This window comes from Lutra lutra, chromosome 11 (assembly GCF_902655055.1).
Source record: "Lutra lutra chromosome 11, mLutLut1.2, whole genome shotgun sequence".
In the NCBI taxonomy this organism is placed as follows: Eukaryota; Metazoa; Chordata; class Mammalia; order Carnivora; family Mustelidae; genus Lutra; species Lutra lutra.
Window position 1 is genome coordinate 96,700,492 of NC_062288.1, and position 20,271 is coordinate 96,720,762.

A 20,271-nucleotide genomic window follows, 5' to 3' on the forward strand; every position below is an offset into this window, starting at 1 on the left:
GTTGCCTAAGCAGAGAGGTGGAACACGTGAACTAAGTGGAAAATATGCAGAGACTGAATATCATAGATCCAACGAATTATACAAGACAGCTAAAGAGGCTGAAAGGATTATAGATTGGGGTAGGAGGCTTGAGTTTAGAAATAAATTGGATGAAGTGTTCTAAGGAGAGTTCACAGAATATGCTCTCGAAAGCACATAAAATATTAACTAATGTTTACCATAAGAGCACAAGGCAACATTCAGAAAATGTAAACCATTATTTTGGATAAAGAGACATCACATTAGGATATTGAAAAATTCATAGAAGGAAAAAATGCTATCCTAAATTTTCAAGAAAGCAAGGCTTAAAATTCTGTGACTACAGTAAATATAACAAATTCTTCTGTGTTAAATGAAAATATAAACAGGCTTTACTTGGACATGATGGGGAAGAGATGGCTTCTTAAGAAGCAGGGACAGTGAAAGGGAAGGAAAGAATATTTCCTTTTTCTTAGAAGAGAACTGAAATAATAAACAAGGTCAATGCTAAGAAGAGAAACATCTCTCCCTTTTTTAGACAAGAGTGAGATCTCCCTGAGTAATTTATCTTAACATACACTTGTGACATACAAGGATTATTATCTACCAATTATAAATGAAGAACTTTAATTTATTTATTTATTTTGCTTTGTTTTGTTTATTTATCTGTTTATTTTTTAAATTTTATATTATTTTTTCAGTGTTCTAAAATTCATTGTTTATGTATCACATCCAGTGCTCCATGCAATATGTGCCCTCCTTAATACCCACCAACCCACAGAATGGGAGAAGATATTTGCAAATGACACTACAGAGAAAGGGCCGATATCCAAGATCTATAAAGAACTCCTCAAACTCAACACTCAAAAAACAGATAATCACATCAAAAAATGGACAGAAGACATAAACAGACACTTCTCCAAAGAAGACATACAAATGGCTAACAGACACATGAAAAATGTTCATCATCGTTAACCATCAGGGAGGTTCAAATCAAAACCATATTGAGATACCACCTTACATCAGTTAGAATGGCAAAATTAACAAGAAAGGAAACAACAAGTGTTGGAGAGGATGTGGAGAAAGGGGAACCCTCTTACACTGTTGGTGGGAATGCAAGTTGGTGCAGCCACTTTGGAAAACAGTGTGGAGATTCCTTAAGATATTAAAAATAGAGCTACCCTTTGATCCTACAATTGCACTACTGGGTATTTACCCCAAAGATACAGATGTAGTGAAAAGAAGGGCCATCTGTACCCCAATGTTCATATGGGCAATGGCCACAGTTGCCAAACTGTGGAAAGAACCAAGATGCCCTTCAACGGATGAATGGATAAAGAAGATATGGTCGATATATACTACGGAGTATTATGCCTCCATCAGAAAGGATGAATCCCCAACTTTTGCATCAACATGGACGGGACAGGAGGAGATTTTGCTGAGTGAAATAACCCTGGTGGGGCACCTGGGTGGCTCGGTGGGTTAGGCCTCTGCCTTCGGCTCGCATCGTGGTCTTGGGGTCCTGGGATCAAGTCCCGCATCAGGCTCTCTGCTCGGCGGGGAGCCTGCTTCCCCTTCTCTCTCTGCCAGCCTCTCTGCCTACTTGTGATCTCTCTGTTAGATAAATAAATAAAATCTTAAAAAAAAAAAGAACCCTGGTGCAGGAACCTAAATTTAAATAGCTTGCCCAAAGCCCTATAGTTGGTAAGTTAATGGCAGAAGTCATTGTTACTATACAGTTTCTGCAATGATCAGATAATCGAGTTCAAGATGGGTAAATTTCCATGCTCAGCTGAGTGGGTCTCAAAACCAACCATTAGTATAAAGATATAATTTATACAACCAGAGATTTTGGGTCTGTTATCTCTGTACAAGCAGCATATCCAGAACCAAAGACATTTTTTTCCTGATGTAGCATAAACTTTCAATATTTCCCTCTTGATGTAGAACGAAGCAGTGTTAAGGGAAGAAATGGTATCATCCTATCCATGGACAAGTAGAGACAGCCATAAAAAAGGCCAGTTGTGTTTTTAAGGAACAAAAATTAACTGAAACTAAGGCATATTTTCATTCAATTTCAGAACAGTGTGGATAAAATGATCTTAAAGTGATGCAAGGCAAAGAAAAATGTTAAATACAAAAACAAGCTATAAATAAAGAAATGAGAAACAGAATGGCTCTCATTTCTCAGTAGCAACACTGAATGCCAGAAAACAATGGTATAAAAAATAAGTATGAAATCCTGATAGAAAATAATTTTCAGCCTGCATTTCTCAACTAACCCAAGCTATCCAAAAAAAAAAAAAAAAATGCAATATTCATTTTTGTGAGGATCTGAAACCTAAATAAATTTCCATTTATTTAGGAAGTGCCTGGAATATGTGTCTCAACAAACTGCAGGAATACACCAAAAAGAGAAGAAATCATAGGATTCAGGAAATAGGGAATCCAATTCAGAATAACAACAAAGAAAAGCCCCAAGATAAGAACTGAGCAGAACCGGTTAGCAATCAGTCCAGATGAAAGCAGGGAGATTCCAGGGCATACTGTCAAATATTGTCACAAACATAGACTGTGATATGCTAAATGAGAAACTCCTTGGCTCAGGTCATGATTTCTAGGTCCTGGGATAGAGCCCCATGTCAGGTTCCCTGCTCAAGGAGAAGTCTGCTTTTCCCGCTCCCTCTACCTTTCCCCTGTACATGCTGTCTCTCTCTCTTTCTCTCTCTCTTGCAAATAAATGAGATCTTAAAAAAAAAAGAAGAAGAAGAAGAAACTTGGATTTTGAGGGGTGCCTGGGTGGCTCAGTTGGTTAAGCATCCAACTCTTGGTTTTGGCTTAGGTCATGATCTCAGGGTGGTGAGATGGAGCCCCATGATAGAAGCCCCATGTGGAGCCTACTTAAGATTCTCTCTCTCCTCTCCTTCTGTCCCTCCCCTTGCTCACATTCGTGCTCTCTCTCTCTCTCTCTCTCTCTCTCTCAAATAAATAAATAAATCTTAAAAAAGAAAAAGAAACTTGGGTTTTGAGGTGGAAATGAAGAGCACAAAAAATGGTGAAATGTGGATAGATATTAGATTTTTTTCTTAAATTCTTTGTAATATGTAGGATTAGTGAAAGAAAAATTTCAGCACTGTCTTGTAAGTCATGTAGCAGAAATGCACAATAAAGATGACAATAATAATGTTAAGGATAAGGATGGAGAAAACAGACACATTTAGTTGCAAAGTTCTATATTTTAAATGATTCTTTTCCATATGAATTATAAGTAAACTGTAAAAAGGCTTAAGTGAATATGATAATTTTTAGAGAAATCACTAAAAAAATTAAAGAGGTCTATCTAAAGTGTCAAGAGTTAACAAGAAACTAGAAACAAAATTTTTTTTTCAAACAATTATACAGCATCTATCCCAGGAATAAGTTTGGTCTGACATTCAAACATCAGTCCTTATAATTTACCTTACTAATACATGTGTAAAAACTATACACTTAATATTAGAAATGGAAAAAACATTTAACAAAATTCCATACCCATTGACGCTAAAAACACTCAGAGAATTGGGAACAGAACAGAACTTCGTCAGTCTAGTGAAAGACATCTGCAAGAAGCCAACAGCTAACATCATACTTAATGGCAGAAATATTAAATATTTTAGCTCTAAGATGATAAACAAGTCAATAACGTTCTCTCACACCACTTCTATTCCACATTATTGGAGGTGCTATGCAACACATTAAGACAAGTAAAGATGAAAAGTCTGAAAAGTAAATGATAAAGGGAAACCTTTTAAAAGATGAAATCACTGTTTACAATTATATATCAAAAGAAACCTATAAAATTATAAAATTAATAACTGAATTTCTTAAGAGTATGGGTTATAATATTAACATGCAAAAGTCGATTCTATATCTTAAATACTTTGGCAAACAATGGGATAATTAAATTTTAAAACTTGCGTTTAAAAGTATGTAAGAAACCCAAAATATTTGAACAAATTTAACAAAAGACATGCGAGAGCTGTAAGTTGAAGACTAAAAAGTGATACTAAGAAATGGAAGATGAATTTACCAAGTGGAGATATGGATCATGTTCATGAATTGGAAGAGTGAATATTGTTAAAATGAGTATTCTCCCCAAATTGATCTATAGATTTAATAAAATCCCAATTTTTGTCTCAATTGGATTATTATTATTATTATTATTATTTTTTTTTTTTTTTTAGAAACTAGAAAGTGTATTCTAAAATGCATATGAAATGCAAAGGTTCAATGAGGAGGCGGGATCTGGTTGAAGCCTATGCATGATCTTTCAGGCCTCCTCATTGGCAATTGACCCAAAGCGTAGCACACGTAGCACACGCAGAGCATGCTCAATGATAGATGGGGAGATGACAGATAAATGGCGGCCACAAGGAAGTTGCTAGCTTGTGATGCCTTGTGAATGAAGATCCGTCCTAAGGGAAGGGCCACACAGCTCCACTAGGGGGCAGGTGACTTTTTCTCCACATTCTGCAGAAGCTCATCTTCCTGCTAAGGGAGGAGAACAGAAATGCAGAAGGGAAGGAAGTACAGGGAGGAAAGAGGAACTTGGGTTTGCCTTCTTCGTGCTTTTTTCTCAAGGAAGGTGAGGGGCTATCCTCTAACGATGCTGCCTTGCCTCTACTTCTCCTGGGACAAGGTACGAGGCTAATCCCATGGGGAAGTTTGGGGTTAATGTTGATGTGGAGTGGAGGAGTGGAGGGTCTGAGGCCATCCATCAGAGGATGAGGGAAATGGATTAGTAGATTCTCACCCAATACCAGTTGGAAAAACTAAATGGAAGCCATGCCAGGGGTTCTTTGGGATCCGAGGTGACACTGAAGCAAAGAGTGAAGAGACCTTCCTGCATGGGGGACGAGCTTATCAGCTATTATCAGCTAGCGCTCGCTCTCTCTCTCTCTCTCTCTCTCTCTCTCTGAAACCAGGCTCTGTGTTCGGCACTCTCCTCTCTCAACAGCCACGCAGGGATATCTGTCAGCGCGGGACCTCCATGACAATCCAGTGTGAGGCTGATACCCAACTCCCCTTAATGTACTGGTACCGTCAGCTCCCAGGACAGAGCCTGATACTGATTGCAACCGCAAACCAGGGCATGGAGGCTACTTATGAAAGTGGATTTACCAAAGAGAAATTTCCCATCAGCCGCCCAACCTTAACGTTCTCCAGTCTGACCGTGAACAACATGAGCTTCGAAGATAGCAGCTTTTACCTCTGCAGTGTTGGAGACACAGTGCCCGGCACAGATCAAAGATCTGAGCAACAACCTCAGCTAGCTCCCTCCTCCCCAGCTCCCACCCAGATGAGCCCAAGGCCCCAGACAAGGCAGGACGGTGGGGGAAACCACAGCTCCAGCTGTTCGTGTGCTTGTCCGTGGCCTGGGTGTGAATGGGTCCACTAGCCACGGGGAGTGAAACTGCAGGACAGACTGCAGGACAGACTGCAGGATGAACTACAGGAAGCATGGCCACCAAGAAGCTGACGATAAAATTTCTTCCACCAGAGTGTTGAGAAGTACTTGGTAAAGACCATTGGATATAGTTTGCCTTTAAGTGGCAGGGTCAGAAATGACATTTAACTATTTTATCTCAAGGTTCTATTTAGCTTGCTTTCCATCAGTATAGTTCAGAAGACTCTTGGTCACTTTGATATCATACTGGTTCATTACACCGATGGCATTATGCTGGATGTTCTCAGGGAACAGGAAATAGCAGTTGTGATGCCTCAGTGTGATGTATGCATGCCAGACCAGTGTAAAGTCTGCAAAAGTTCAGGGAGCTGGCACATCGATGAGCTTTTGAATAGCCTAAGATCTGGGACATATTGGATTAAACCCCCTAAAGTGAGAGATGAGCTGCTGAACCTCACACTGTCTGCCAAGGAGAAAGAGTTGCAATGCTTAGTGAGCTTTCTGGACTTTGGAGTTAGCACACACTACGCTGTGGTCCATTTTATGTGTCATCTCTAAGGCTAGGGCACTGTGAGAGGGGGTTCTGTAGCAGAACAAAGAGTGATTAAAGCTGCCCTGGGCCATGCACCAAGCATGTCCAGGGGTTCTCCAAGTGCCTGTGGCTGATGAGGATCTCTAAGGAGCCCCTGACATTCCCTAATAAGAGAATCACTAAGCATATGCAAAGAGTTTTAGTGCAAAGCCACACTCCTCTGTCAACTTTATTTCCTTTGAAGAGCGGCCCCTAGGTCTTGATTTAAAGCCTCATGGTGGCATTCAGGACTGTGTGTTAGCTGACCCTCAGATCTATAAAGCTGGTCGTGCACAGAGAATTCTGTTATTAATTGGTAAATATGTAAGCCCAGACTCAAGCACAGTGGGAGGAAGGCAGTATTCCATTTCAAGAGCAAGTGAGAGTCTCATGGTACATGCTTGGACCCACACAGCTTCACTCTCGATCCATACCAATCCCCATGCATGGGGATTTCCTATTTCCAGGTGAAAAAGCACCAGCCTGTTTTCTGGATCGGGTTGCATGTTATTCTGGAATCATCCATAGAGTCTAACACAAGTGTGGTTTTGAAAGGGAATGGTGAAGGAAATCATCTCACGGGCTACAACTTCAGTCTGTGACTCTGGATGTTCACATTTTATAGGAGAGAAGATGGCTTGGGGTCCTCTAGACGTCTGTCACACAGTCATCAAGACCGTTCACTCACATTTTCCCTCTCTTTGCTTCTGTGCTGCATTCTGGGTCCTTTCTTTGGAACTGTAGGCCAGTTGCCTAATTCACCTCAGTTCCAATAAGCCATTCAATGCTTTAATCAACTTTGTTCATTTAAATTATATTTTCATTTCTGGTAAATCTATTTGGCTCTTTTACAAATATGGGCAGTCATTTTAGAAAGCATCTTGCTCCTTGTGTATTTTTAAATTATTTTCTTTAAGGATATTAAGAATCTGCTTGGAATTTTTATCTGTTAATGCCAACATTTGATGATGTTTTGTGTCTTTTGTTTATTTGTTTGTAGTTTCTGCTGGCTGTCACTTAGAGTGGTTTTTTTTAATGTATTATATAATTTGGTGTTGTGCATTATATAATTCATCTTTGGGAATTCCTTAAAACCTGGGCAAAAGGGATGTTTTCCAGGAAATATTTACTTTTGTTTCTGTCAAGCAATTGGGTTGCAACAGATCCAATATGGGTTTTTTTTGAGGTTTTATTTATTTATTTGACAGAGAGAGAGAGAGAGCATAAGCGAACAGAGCAGCAGACAAAGAGAGAGGGAGAAATAGACTCCCCTCTGAGAGGGAGCCTGGTGACTCGGGGCTCAATCCCAGGGCCCTGGGATCATGACCTTAGATGAAGGCAGTTCCTTAACCAACTGAGCCACCAGGTGCCCTCCCCCAAGAGGGTTTTATTTTCTAATTCTCATTATATAATTTATCAATACAGTGTCTGTCCCAAACCCCAAATACAGCGTCTGTCCCAAATTTGGAAAATGTGCCAAAGAAATGACTTATTCAGTGCCCATAAATATTCAGAGAAAAGTTTTTGTTTTTTTGATCCTCCTCCCAAAGCTGAGACCTAGATAAATAATACTTCTTGTTAACTGACTGTGGGATTTTTTTTTTTTCCCCATTCATTAGGTATATAACTCTTCCTGTGTTCAGGCTTCTTATGCCCATCTCACTCCTGGTCCTCTACAAGGTCGGGTGGCTACTGCCCAGATTCTCTGATTCCCTGATTCTCTTGGCCACAGGGATCCAGTAATCCACGGGGCCTGGGCTAGCTTACCTTCTTGCCTAACGTTCCCATTTCCCTGAGAAGCCTACAGATTCACCTACAGATAAGCCTCAGCTTGCCAGCATCTGATATTGCAGAAAAATGGTCTCTTAAGAACCAGTAAAGTATTGTGGGAGGAACTTGGTCTCTGTCATCTGGCAGACCTGAGTTTAAAACTCAGCTCTGCTTGGGCGCTTGGGTGGCTCAGTTGGTTAAGTGGCCAGCTCTTGGTTTCGGCTCAGGTCATGATCCCAAGGTCCTGGGATTGAGCCTCAAGTCCAGCTCTGAGTTCAGCAAGAAGTCTGCTTAAGGATGTTCTCTCTTCCTCTCCCTCCCCCCATTCTCTCTCTCTCTATTTCTCAAATAAATAAATAAATCCTTAAAAACAACATAAATGAAAAACAAACCTTTGGTCTAGTGCTTTACCACTGGGTGTCACCTTGAACAAGCTGAACAGAGTCATTACATTTACTCTCATATATAAAATGAGGATAATTGTGAAATAAAAAATGAGGAAAGAGAAATTGTTTTAAGGATGAGATGAAATCATCCACATAAGACACATAAGACTGTACTGCAGACAGAACACACAATTAGTTTAGTACTGCCCAAATTTCTTTCTCACTGTAATATATGAAATTTTATCACTAGCAATTTCTTCCTCAAGGCGAGGTATTGCCCTCTCTGGGAAAATTTCATTTATTATTGCCATTGTTTCTCTTTCTTTCAGCTATTTTAATTACAAAATCAATGCGTATTATTGTAAAAGTTGAGATCATTCATTTAAATAAAGTTAGATCATATGATACATACTGTTTTATCATTTATTCTCTCAACCCGAGAATATTTCATAAATACCATTTCATGTCAAAAATGTACTTTACGGCGCCTGAGTGCCTCTGTCTGTTAAATGTCTGCCTTCAGCTCAGGTCATGATCCCAGGGTCCTGGGATCAAGCCCCGTGTTGCACTCCAGCCCTGTGTTGGGCTTCCTGCTCAGCAGGGTGTCTGCTTCTCCTTCTCCCTCTGCTCCTCTCCCTGCTCTCGCACTCTCTCTCTCTCTCTCTCTCTCAAATAAATTACATCTTTAACAAAAAATATTTTAAATATATACTTTAACTTTTATGACTATTTCAATATATTGATGACTATCCTTTTTATGAATTTTACTATCAAAACTAAAGGCAAGGTAAATATTATATGTTAGATGACAGGATTGTTTAATTTAAAAGCAATGGCGTATGTGTTGATTTATTTCTGTTACAGACTCAGCAGGGAATATGAAAGCCCTCCCTTTACACAATTGGCCCCTTCTTAGCTAGGTCTCAGCTTGGAAACCATCTTCCCAAAGAGATCTTTCCTTATATCTTAGCTAATAGAGCACTTGTCAACCCAGCAGTCACTCACACCTATTACCATTGTATCCTATTTTAATAATACCTAACCACCACAGTCTGATACAAATATATATACTATATATACATAATATATATATTCTTATTTATTGTCTGCTTCCTATCACTATGCCTCCTCACATGCATGTAGATACACACATACATGTAGATATAAATGCCATGAAAGCAAGGACATTTCCCATCTTCTTCATTGCTGTTTCCTTAAAGCCTAGAAAAACTGTAGAGACATTACAGGAATTCAGCCAGTATTTACCGACCACTACAGACTGCATTGCACTCCACCAAAATTCATACAATTACAGTCATAAGCCCTACTATTTTAAGATGTGATTGTATTTGGAGATTTGGGCTTTAAAGATCTAATTAACTTAAAAACAAGGCTATTAGAGTGGCCCTAATCCAAACTGGCCAGTATTCTTTTCAGAAGAGAGGAGGACATCCTAGGAAAGCCACCAGGGCTGTGCCCACAGAGGAAAGGCCACATGAGGACAGCGTGAGAAGGCCATTGCAAGCCAAGGAGAGAGTCCTCAGGAGAAACCAACCCTGGTGACACCTTGATCTTAGAGCTCTAGCTCTCAGAGCCAGAGAAAGTCGATTTCTATTGTTTAAGACACCTGGCCTGTGTTACTTTGTTATGGTAACACCAGCAAACTAGTACATTGAGTAAATAAATATGATTCAAAAGAAAAGAGGAAAATTTGCCAAGCAGTATAGATTTCTTTGGAGAAAAAGTCTACAAAATATTTACTTTAAACAAAGTAAGCCCCTAACCAAATGAACTGAATTGTCCCAACAGGGACAGAACAGGTGCTTTGACTTATGTTTGAACAGAAAGGTGGCCCAACAATGTGCCAGCTCCCTCTGCTACATTCCCATGGCTGGGGAAGAGAACAGATGTTATGGGTTCTAGAGACCTAAGCCCAGAACCTGCTCAAACACAGTGGCCCTGCCATGGAGGGTCCTCAAATTGGAATGGTATTGGTGCTTGTGTAGATTGAGCATTCAATGCTGAGCCTTGGAAGCCATCTGGAGATCCTCCGGGACAGGTTGGCCAATAGGAATTGGACAAATCCGTGGCCACCTTCCATATGGACAACACATTTTAGAGTTTTTAGAAGCCAAATGAGTGGAGAGAGGCCAGTGGACTAATTGGACTTATTACTGAACTTGGCTTATGGAGCTCAATCTGGATCTAATATGATTTAGAAATATAAATACACATGTCATTTATTAAACTCTGAGTATCATGGAATAAATCAGGGCTACTACAATAATTACAGCCCACATGGATATTGCTCTTGGACTCTCTTCTGCCTTTCTTCCACTAGCTACCTTCCAGAAGATCCTGGGGCCACTTAAGCAGATCTAATAGGCCCAGGGAATGGGACAAGGAGTGATGGAGATGTGAACAGAAAGACTGTTACATTACGAGAAGCAGTCTTTCGTCAGAGAGTGTTAAAGCCTCTATTGCCAGACACTTCCCACTCACTCCTCAAGTCTGAGGCATAGATAAAATATGCAAATGGAACTTTGCACTGGGCACAAAATTGCCTGTCTTCTTTGACTTCAAGCTGGGGAACAGGACGACGGGGAGAGGAAGGGCAGATGCCCCCATTTAGTCAATCAGCTGTGGCCCAGCTATATGCCCACACCTCTGTCTCAGTGTTTGTGGGTTTTGGACCACACAAATCCAACCTTCACTATTCAGAGTCAGTGACTCCCAGGCTCAGATAGACAAGAAAGCAGTTCCTACTGGACAAGAAGAAATTGTACTATGGGGAAAACATGTAGTTTAGGGGAAAAAAATAATGGAGGAAAGAAGCTGGAAGTTTGGAGAAAAGACAGCTTGGAATTTGACAATGTGTTGAAGAGCAGTGAAGAACACTGGGGCCCAAAGTGGAGCTGACTGTGAGTGAAGGAGAAATAGAGCTGGGGGTGGGGTGGGGTAGAGTGGTGGTTTGGGGAAAAATTGTTTTAAAAAAAAAAAAAAGACAAGTAATTTGGAATCTGACCAAAATCTACTTTTTAGACCACTGAGAGGTCCCAAAGCCCCCAGTGTGGAGCAACACGGTGGGGAATGAACTTAGCCTGAGTATGGAAAGGGTCTCGTGTCAACTCCACGTTCATCAGCCTGGTGACCCGGGAGAAGTCACTTAACCTCTGAGCTTCAGAATCTTTCTTTGCTTGCTTCAAGTTTTTATTTACATTCTAGTTAGTTAACATAGTAGGATAATATTGGTTTCAGGAGTAGAATTTAGTGATTCCTCACTTATGTGCAACACACCAGGCTCATCACAAGTGCCTGAGATAGCCTGGTCTGCTGCCTCCCTCATGGGGCTGCCCGGGGGATCAAACAGAAGAAGGGAAGCCGAGTGTTCTCTGATAGAAAGCAGGCAGGCTCTAGAGTCAACGATCATGCTGAAATCCCATCTCTACTACTTACTGGCTATGTGACCTTGAGCAAGTTACTCCACCTCTACAAGGCTCATTTTGTCATCTGTGAAATGGACAACCTCATGGGTGATTGTTAAAATATAAGTGAAAAAAGATCCATGAAAGACTTGGCAATGTTCGGTATAGTAAGCATGAAGAAACCGTTCACTATTATCATAATTAAAAACTAGTGGTGGGGCGCCTGGGTGGCTCAGTCCGTTAAGCAGCCAACTCTTGATTTCAGCTCATGATCTCAGAGTGCTGGGATTGAGCCCCGAGTCTGGCTCTGCTCTCAGTGAAAGTGTCTGCTCCCTCTTCTTCAGCCCCTCCTCTCTCTCTCTCTCTCTCACTCACTTTCAAATAAATAAATAAATAAATAAATAAATAAATATTTTTAAAAAACCCAGTGGTTTGATAGGCTAATTTTTAATGAACTACGAGAATGTCTTGAGAAATGGTTCAGAACGAATCATAAGAACTGCAGAGACTTACCCCGTTGAACTTGGGAAAAGGTAGAACTGAATCCACCCTACGTGTCTGAGCCTAAAACATGACGTCATCATCTCACTTAGAGCTATTTTCTCTGCCTCTAAAGTGATTCCTGCTGCATTCAAGAAAACTGACTTCACACTTTGTTGTGGGTATAATAGTTTGTTCTGAGGAGGAGCACAAAATATCAGGCCAAAGCTAGTCTTCAGGCTTTAGACACAGAAAACCCTCAAGCTCTTGGGTGTTCCCTTTTAGACGAGTCAAAGCCACAAACACCTATCCAAAAATTTCCTCCCTATTCCCCAATTTCCTATCTTCTACCAAGGATCACCTCCTCATATGCTCCCAGGGTAACTGCCCAGGGAACTCTGCTATGTGTTCCTCTCATCTGCTACCACAGGACTTCCTAGGACTACCCCATGACAATGGGGCAAATCTAAGTACCATATCTAGTGACATTACAGGGAAAGCCTCTATTATGAAGACTCTACAACCTGAGTCAGCTACCCCTGAGTACAGAGAGACATGTCATCTGTTCCTTGGTTGTAGCCTAGAGTAGAACAGGGCCATGGCAAAGTCAAGTTCTGAGACCAGGTACCAAGTGGAAGATTCATTCCGTCTTCTATTCTGTCAGGGGGCCAAGCATCAGGAGGGACCAGGAGGTACATTTTGTTCTCTGGGAACCTCTGGCTTGATTCCAAATAAACCTTCTCTTATATGGCACCTGTACCAATTCCCAAACTTCCAATGCTGTCCATGTCTTCCGGTAGCCTTGAGGCCACCTCTGCCATTTTTAGATCTGTATTCGTGACCAAGACAGAACCTTGCTGGTTCTCAGTCTCTTCCTCTATAAATGGAAATAATTTCGTTCTGTATGTCTCACAATTAAAACACTTGTGAACAGTCAAATTTGAAACTCAATGCCAATGAAGATCAGCATACCACTGTTTGTGTGTATGAAGGCTTGTTAAAAGCTGTCAGGCACGGTACAAATATAGCACCTTCCCCCGGAGGTGTGAGCCCATCAGGATGAGAGGAGGTGCCATTGGAGAGGCCAGAGCTCTGAGCAGTAGCTGTTCTGTTGTGAGGACACCAGCCTCCAGCCATGCCAGGCACTGGAAGAAGACATCCTATGGGCCCCTCCCAACCCCATGAGCCCCACAGGGGCATTTTCCCCAGCTTCTGCTAGTTTCCATTTACTTCATTCACCCAGCTTACTTACTGTCTCATAGCCAGACTTCTGAGCCTTTTTCACTTTGTTCATCACCTCCAGAACATGTACTCATTTCTACCTTTCAGAGAATTCAAAGGTATACTGTGCCCCCTCTGGCCCTTCACCACCCTGGAACTCAGAGGAGCTGGGAAGGAGAAGCAAGATATAGACACTCGCTCCACCTCTGTTTCCCTCTGGCCCAGTCGTCCCTCAATAAATTACAGGGTTGTGTCTTGGTGGATCCCAAATTAAGGTCATTTCTGGGAAGATTAACTCTGTACTGAGCCCAGCACAATAGTCTTACTGCACCTAAAATAGAAAATTCCAGAATTCCCCCCTTTCATTGTTCTGAATGATCACCAAATACTCCACGCTTTCACTATGTGCTAATCTCTCTACTTACGGCTGGTTCTCTGATCAGAACCTACATTTTCCATTTTCCAGACCCTTTCTAATATGTGGTCTGAGCATACAATAAAGAGCTCGGGCTGTCAGCGCTTAGCAGGTGGGGGCAATTGAATCACCACTGGTGCAGACTCCCAGGGCAACAAGGAAGCTGCTCAAAAAGAACCCAGAACATGGCTCAGTGGGTTAAGCCTCTGCCTTTGGCTCAGGTCATGATCTCAGGGTCCCGGGATCGAGCCCCACTTTGGGCTCTCTGCTCAGCGGGGAGCCTGCTTCCCCCTCTCTCTCTGCCTGTCTCTCTGCCTACTTGTGATCTCTCTGTCATATGAGTAAATAAAATCTTTAAAAAAAAAAAAAAAAAGAATCCAGAACAGTGCGAGTGACGAGAAAGATGAATATCCTAAGAGAGGAAGGATATAGTTTGGGGGCTTCCAACCTCCAAATGTATCAGGTAAATGTCCACTTAACTTCTCTTTCCAAGGGCTCCTGTCCGCAAGAGTTGGTGGGAAGGAAAGCCAGCTGAAAGGCCAGACTCCCATGAAACTCTGCTTCTCCCTTCTTGTCACCTCTTGACAGTGGGGTCCTGGTTCCCCCAAAGCCTTAGATGTGACCTTCTTGCCCAGTGGTTTCTACTTGGGAGAAGGGTCTTCATGCTTACAGATACAAGACTTCTCTCCCTTCGTGGCAGAGCAGCCAAGTTCTAAGCCCTTACTTAGAGGGAGTCAAATAAATCATGTCAGAGGGCCCAGGCTGTTCCTCCTCTTCTTGTCCCAGGCTAAGAAAGTCCAGCTGTGACATACGGGGGCTTGGCTTTTCCCCCGCACCCCAGAGTCCTCCCAGGAGTCAGCTGGTCTTCCTCTCTGCTCTCAAAAGGTATGTTTTCTTATCACCTGTCGGTCACGAATCCATAGATGACCAAACACAGCAGAGCTGATACAAGGCTGAGGGAAGGGAAAGCTACAGGTGTATTTGTCTGGGAGGAGCAGTGATCCTCCACCTTCACGTTCACCCTCTCCCTCACCTTGAGAGCTATAAAGGCTCTCCACCAGCCACTCAACTTACATACTTCTGCCATCATGAATCCACTCCTGATTCTTGCTTTTGTGGGAGCTGCTGGTAAGTTCATGCATGACTTTGGACCGCACTTGACCCCCACTCCCCCCGACCGAGATCCCCGCTCCGCTCTTGCTGCTCTTCTGTGTTTACCTGGGCTCTGAGAGTCTGTTTCTCCTGTCCGGCAGCCCTCCTTCCCATTCTTGGGCTCTCTGTAAGCCTCACTCCTCCCACTTTGTGCTGACCCCAATCCCGACCCTGACATTCATCCATTTATTTTGAGACGTTGTTGGGAGAGGCTATAAAGGGAGAGCAGGAGCAGGCGGTCCATGAAATGAACCAGGGGTCTTGAAGCTCAGTTCCAGCAGTGCTGGGATAGCTTCCCTACAGGTGTTCTCAACCCCAGGTACACCTAGGGAAGATGAAGGAACACTCATGCCGGAGTCCTAGCCCTAGAAATTCTGATTTCATCAGCCTGGGGTGTGACCAGTGCATTGAATTTTTAAGTTCCCCAAATGATTTTAGGGTCCCCACGTGGGCAGCCAAGGTTGCGAATCACCATTCCTTTGGCCCATGAGTTGGCCTACCTTTGTCCTGCCTAATGGTCTGGGGGCTCCTGTCCCCAGGCTCACCCTGCAGATTTTTAGTGACTGGAAAAACTGGGTACAGCCAGGGCTACTTAGCCAGATTTTCCTAGCTAGGCCAATCCATCCTGACAATCTGGGGTTCAAATAGCCATGAGGAGTACACCAGTGGAAAAAGAGAAGCACTGAGTGAATGACAAAACCACATTCGGACCCATGTCACACTGAGTGCACTGTGAGGGCATTGTCTGTGTCCTCGCCCTGGAGCCACCAGTAGAATTCTGTGACTGAGCCCCAGGGGGCACGTGGCCATGTGCCCTGCAGACATACCAAGAGACCCAGGAGAGCTCCGTGCTGTGACACCTACTGGGGATGGAATGCTCCCTGCCAGATAATCTGCCGCCTCTGTGCTTATTGAAGACTTCTAACCTACATGCTCCAGCCAGGGGACTCCGGGCTCCACCCGCCCATACCTGCTGAACTGGCTTTTTCCTTCCTGTCTCCATTCAAGTTGCTTTCCCCACTGACGATGATGACAAGATCGTCGGTGGCTACACCTGCGAGGAGAATTCCATCCCCTACCAGGTGTCCCTGAACGCGGGCTACCACTTCTGCGGCGGCTCCCTCATCAGTGACCAGTGGGTGGTGTCTGCAGCTCACTGCTACAAGTCGTAAGTGCCGTGTCCTCTGGAACCCTCTCTGAGAGCGGGGGTCAGCCCTGGGGGTTCAGAGGTTGGGGAAAATGGCTGGGTGGGGACAAGAATTTGTCTCCGGCCACCCAGCTTACAGGAATGAAGGCGCAAAGAGAAGCATTCGACAGAAAGCCACTCGCATCCAAAAATCAATAGATAAAACAGCAAAGGCTGTTTCAGAAAAAGGTCAGAAAAGCAAGTAGGGACTCTTTTGGGGTGGTGAGGTCCAAAAAGGAAAGCAGCAAGGACCTCACATGAGTAACCTTGCCAGTTGGATACACACCAAAACTATGTAAGATATGTTAAAAAGAAATACTGTTGCCTGGCTTCTATCCCAGGGCACTTAGAATTTTCAGGAAGAGGGGTCTGACTATTGGTGAGTTTTTAATGCTTTCCATCTCTGGTGACTGGACTCTGCAGCAGAGCTGAGACTCGCTGCCTAGACCAAGGGTTCTCAAACCTGAGTGGGCATCGGAATCACCTGCAAGGCTTGCTAAACTGCAGACCACTGGGTCCCACACCAGAATCTCTGATTCAGCAGGTCTGGGGTGAGAACTAAGACTTCGTACATCTAACAAGTTCCTGGGGGGTGCTAAGGCTGCAGGTCCCAGGGCAAGACCTTGAGAACCACTGGAGTAGATCATACAGGATGATGGCACTCACCAGACCCAGACAGGAAGGAGTAGAAGTCTCTGCATGTTGCTAGGCAAACTACAGAGGATGAGGAATATATGGGGAACTTCAAGGTGGTCATTTATGCCTGTGGCACTAGGTGCAGGGGTTGGAGGAGGGGTTGTGGGGAAGGCAAATGGAAAAACAGGTTGAGGAGCAAGCCCCATGTCATCTCCCTCCATGACCACCTACCTCTGAAGGAGAAAGTTCTTGGTCTCACCCCTGTACTGACCCACTACCCCTCTCCTGCCAGGTGATTCTGCCACACTCCCACTCGTGAGTAGGGTGCTCGAGAACCCTAGAGAAAAGCGGGCATATAGAAAAAAAGGGTTTCCCCATGCTTGTCTTCCCAACAGCCGCATCCAGGTGAGGCTCGGAGAGTACAACATCGAGGTCAAGGAGGGGAATGAGCAGTTCATCAACTCGGCCAAGGTCATCCGCCACCCCAAATATAGCAGCTGGTCCCTGGACAATGACATCATGCTCATCAAGCTGTCCTCGCCTGCTGTCCTCAATACGCGGGTGTCCACCATATCTCTGCCCTCCGCCTGTGCAGCCGCTGGCACCCAGTGCCTCATCTCCGGCTGGGGCAACACCCTGAGCTCTGGCAGTGAGTGGAACCCTCCACAACCCATCCTCCAACTTCCTCACCTATCTCAGAACCAGGCTTGCCCCTGAGCTTGAACCCCACTACATGCAGGCCTGGGTCCTCAAAGGAGGCAAAGCTTTAAGGAGTTAACCCCCTAGAATCCAAATAGGGGACAAATATAGCACTTGTTATTGTCCCATCTAGGGAGGGGAATCAGAAGGAATCAGTCTGGAAACAAAACCCCTAGTTCCTTGCTGAAGCTTTTACGTTCTTGGTGTCCTCGGTGTTCAGCCCTGGATTGCTGTCCCCACCCTGGCCTGACTCCCATTTCTCCTTTCCTCCATCTCTCCCTGCTCCTCAAAGCCAACTACCCTGAGCTGCTGCAGTGCCTGGACGCCCCACTCCTGAGTCAGGCCCAGTGCAAAGCCTCTTACCCCGGCCAGATCACGGAGAACATGGTTTGCGCTGGCTTCCTCGAGGGAGGCAAGGACTCCTGCCAGGTGACTTGACTCCTCCCATGCTGAGACCCCTGCCCATACACATGGCCTCCTGGGGAGCAGGATTTGAACACCCAGGGCTGTGGGGCTGGTGCAGGAGGGCTTCAGGCCGCGGACTTCTACAGAAGCGAGGAAGGCTAGGCTTCGTGGCAGTTACCCCCTTCATGAGAATGAGCCACCATGGGAGACCTTCAGAGCCACAGAGCTGAGCGCAATGCAATCTTTAAAGGCTCAGATGATACAGGGTTCTGTTTGCTCTTTTTGCCTTCTTTATAAAACTTGTCCCACCTTCTTCCTTCCCAGGGTGACTCTGGTGGCCCTGTGGTCTGCAATGGAGAGCTCCAGGGAATTGTCTCCTGGGGCTATGGCTGCGCCCAGAAGAACAAGCCTGGAGTTTACACCAAGGTGTGCAACTTTGTAGATTGGATTAAGACAACCATAGCTGCCAACAGCTAAAGCACCCCCAGTCCTTCTGCCATCACTATGCTAATTAAATGCATCTGTTACAACTGTCTGCGTCTGTGCCTGCTCCCTCCCGCCACTACCCCCTGGGAACATCCTCCCAGCTGAGGTCAGACAGGGCTCTATCCCTTAAAGATGAATAGAGTGCCCCAGCTCCCAAAAGGTGTCCCATGGAATACTAGATTAGCAGTGTGTGAAGAGACGTAATCCAAAAAAATAATAAGCTCATGGGGACTATTTTCAGGGAAAAGAAAAGAAAGACATTTTAGAAGGCTGCATTAAAAAGGTTCCTTGACCTTGGAACTTCCCTGGGGTCTAGAGTGCAGGGCCCATGTGCGCCCACCCAAGGCACAGCTTGCATGACCTCATCACCTCCTGTGGCTGCCACCCTGAACTTAATCATTTTGGAGACACTCATGCTGATCCTTTTGGTCTCTGCTGAGCCCCCCTGTACACGTACTCTTTCTAGCCCAGTGTGTACTCCCTCCCAGCAGCCCGCCCTGTGCCCTCTTTCCCACAACCTGTCTGAGGGAGACAACCCAGCAACCTGGGTCTCTATCCGTTATACTCCTTTGAAATCTGCCTCTTATTCATCCCATATAATGATATTAATGTGTGTCTATCACACTGAGCACTTTCCAGACATTTTCACATTTAGTTCCTTCACCCTCTGAAATGGTTACTATTCCAGCAGTACAGGCAAGAAAGCAGAGGCTCAGAGAAGGCAATTAGCTTACCAGATCCCTCATCCAGCGGATACTAAACCTGCGGTCTGGCTCTTCACTAGCCTGACCCCAAAGCAGGCAACCTCTTTGCCCACCCCCCATTCCTCTTGCTGCAGTAGTGGTTGGAGATGCTGCCCAGCCTTCAGCTCTGCTCCTCTATGGCTCTCCAGGCCATTCTCTGCCTCCCTGCAGTTCATACGGCTCTGCTCCCTGGCCATCTTCCAGCTCTGTCCTCAGAGAGATGCTACACGTTTCATCAATTCCTGATTAATACTTTGCCTGACCTCCCACCACTCCCAAAACAGAACCTGAGCTCCTTATCCTGCAGATGAAAGGCTCTTCCTTCTCTGCCCCTCCTTCTCTGCAGTCCTCCTCTCTCTGTCTCTGCTCCAGTGCTTGGAAATCCCAGGGGCTCCTCCAACCAGCCATGAACCTCACACCTTTAACCCTGGGCATTACTGGTCCATCTGGCTTGACCCCCTTCCCACCTGCTCCTTCAGCCTCTTCAGAAGAGTCATTTCTGATTCCTTCAGCCCTGGGCTCCTCCTCCCTACCCCCACGCTGGCCCGGTTGGCCCCGTGGTCCAAGTGAGGAGTCCTCCTCTTGAGGGTACTCACCGATGCCACAGTCCTGCTCCTGCTGCCCAGTAACTATGGATGCATCTACCTGGCATGCAATGCTGAGCTCCTTAGGCAAGAAATCTTGTCTTGCTCATCCTGGCATAGCTAGTGATTAAACAATGCCTACAATATAATGGGCAGTAGTGCAATGATTGAATTATTAAAGTATGAGCTAGGACCGGAGGGAAATGTATGGAAGACAGAAAGTACCTTCCGGAACACCGGTTCTCCAAGTGTGGACCCTGGCCCGGGGGACACCAGAATCACCCAGATGAAAGGAAAAGCCTTTCATCTGCAGGATAAGGAGCTCAGGTTCTGTTTTGGGAGTGGTGGGAGGTCAGGCAAAGTATTAATCAGGAATTGATATAGGAATTTAGGAGCAGTGCCAATTCCGGCGCCCCTCCCAGACCTACTGAATCGGAAATTCTGAAATGGAGCCCGGCCACTTGCATTTTCCAAGAATTCCACACCATTCTGATGCACACGGAAGCTTGAGAACCATTGCAGTGGGCATGTCCCTCCGCAACGCTCTCTGTGGAAGCAGCAGCCACTCACATTTTCACTGTTTTCAGGCACCACAATGAAGCTTCATGTGTACTCTCTGATTTAGATCTCTCAATAATTCCCTAAGGT

General features: G+C 44.6%; 1 protein-coding gene and 1 gene segment (V, D, J or C); both read left to right on the forward strand.

Annotated features, from left to right (window-relative positions):
- Positions 1 to 20,271, forward strand: part of LOC125080658 (T cell receptor beta constant 1-like) — a 116,975-nt gene that overhangs the window by 77,436 nt on the left and 19,268 nt on the right.
- Positions 14,813 to 18,465, forward strand: PRSS2 (serine protease 2). Its single transcript, XM_047694612.1, has 5 exons — positions 14,813 to 14,860; positions 15,893 to 16,052; positions 17,102 to 17,355; positions 17,698 to 17,834; positions 18,135 to 18,465. Exons 1-5 carry the CDS (start codon positions 14,821 to 14,823, stop codon positions 18,285 to 18,287), a joined length of 744 nt encoding a protein of 247 aa, XP_047550568.1. The 5' UTR covers positions 14,813 to 14,820; the 3' UTR covers positions 18,288 to 18,465.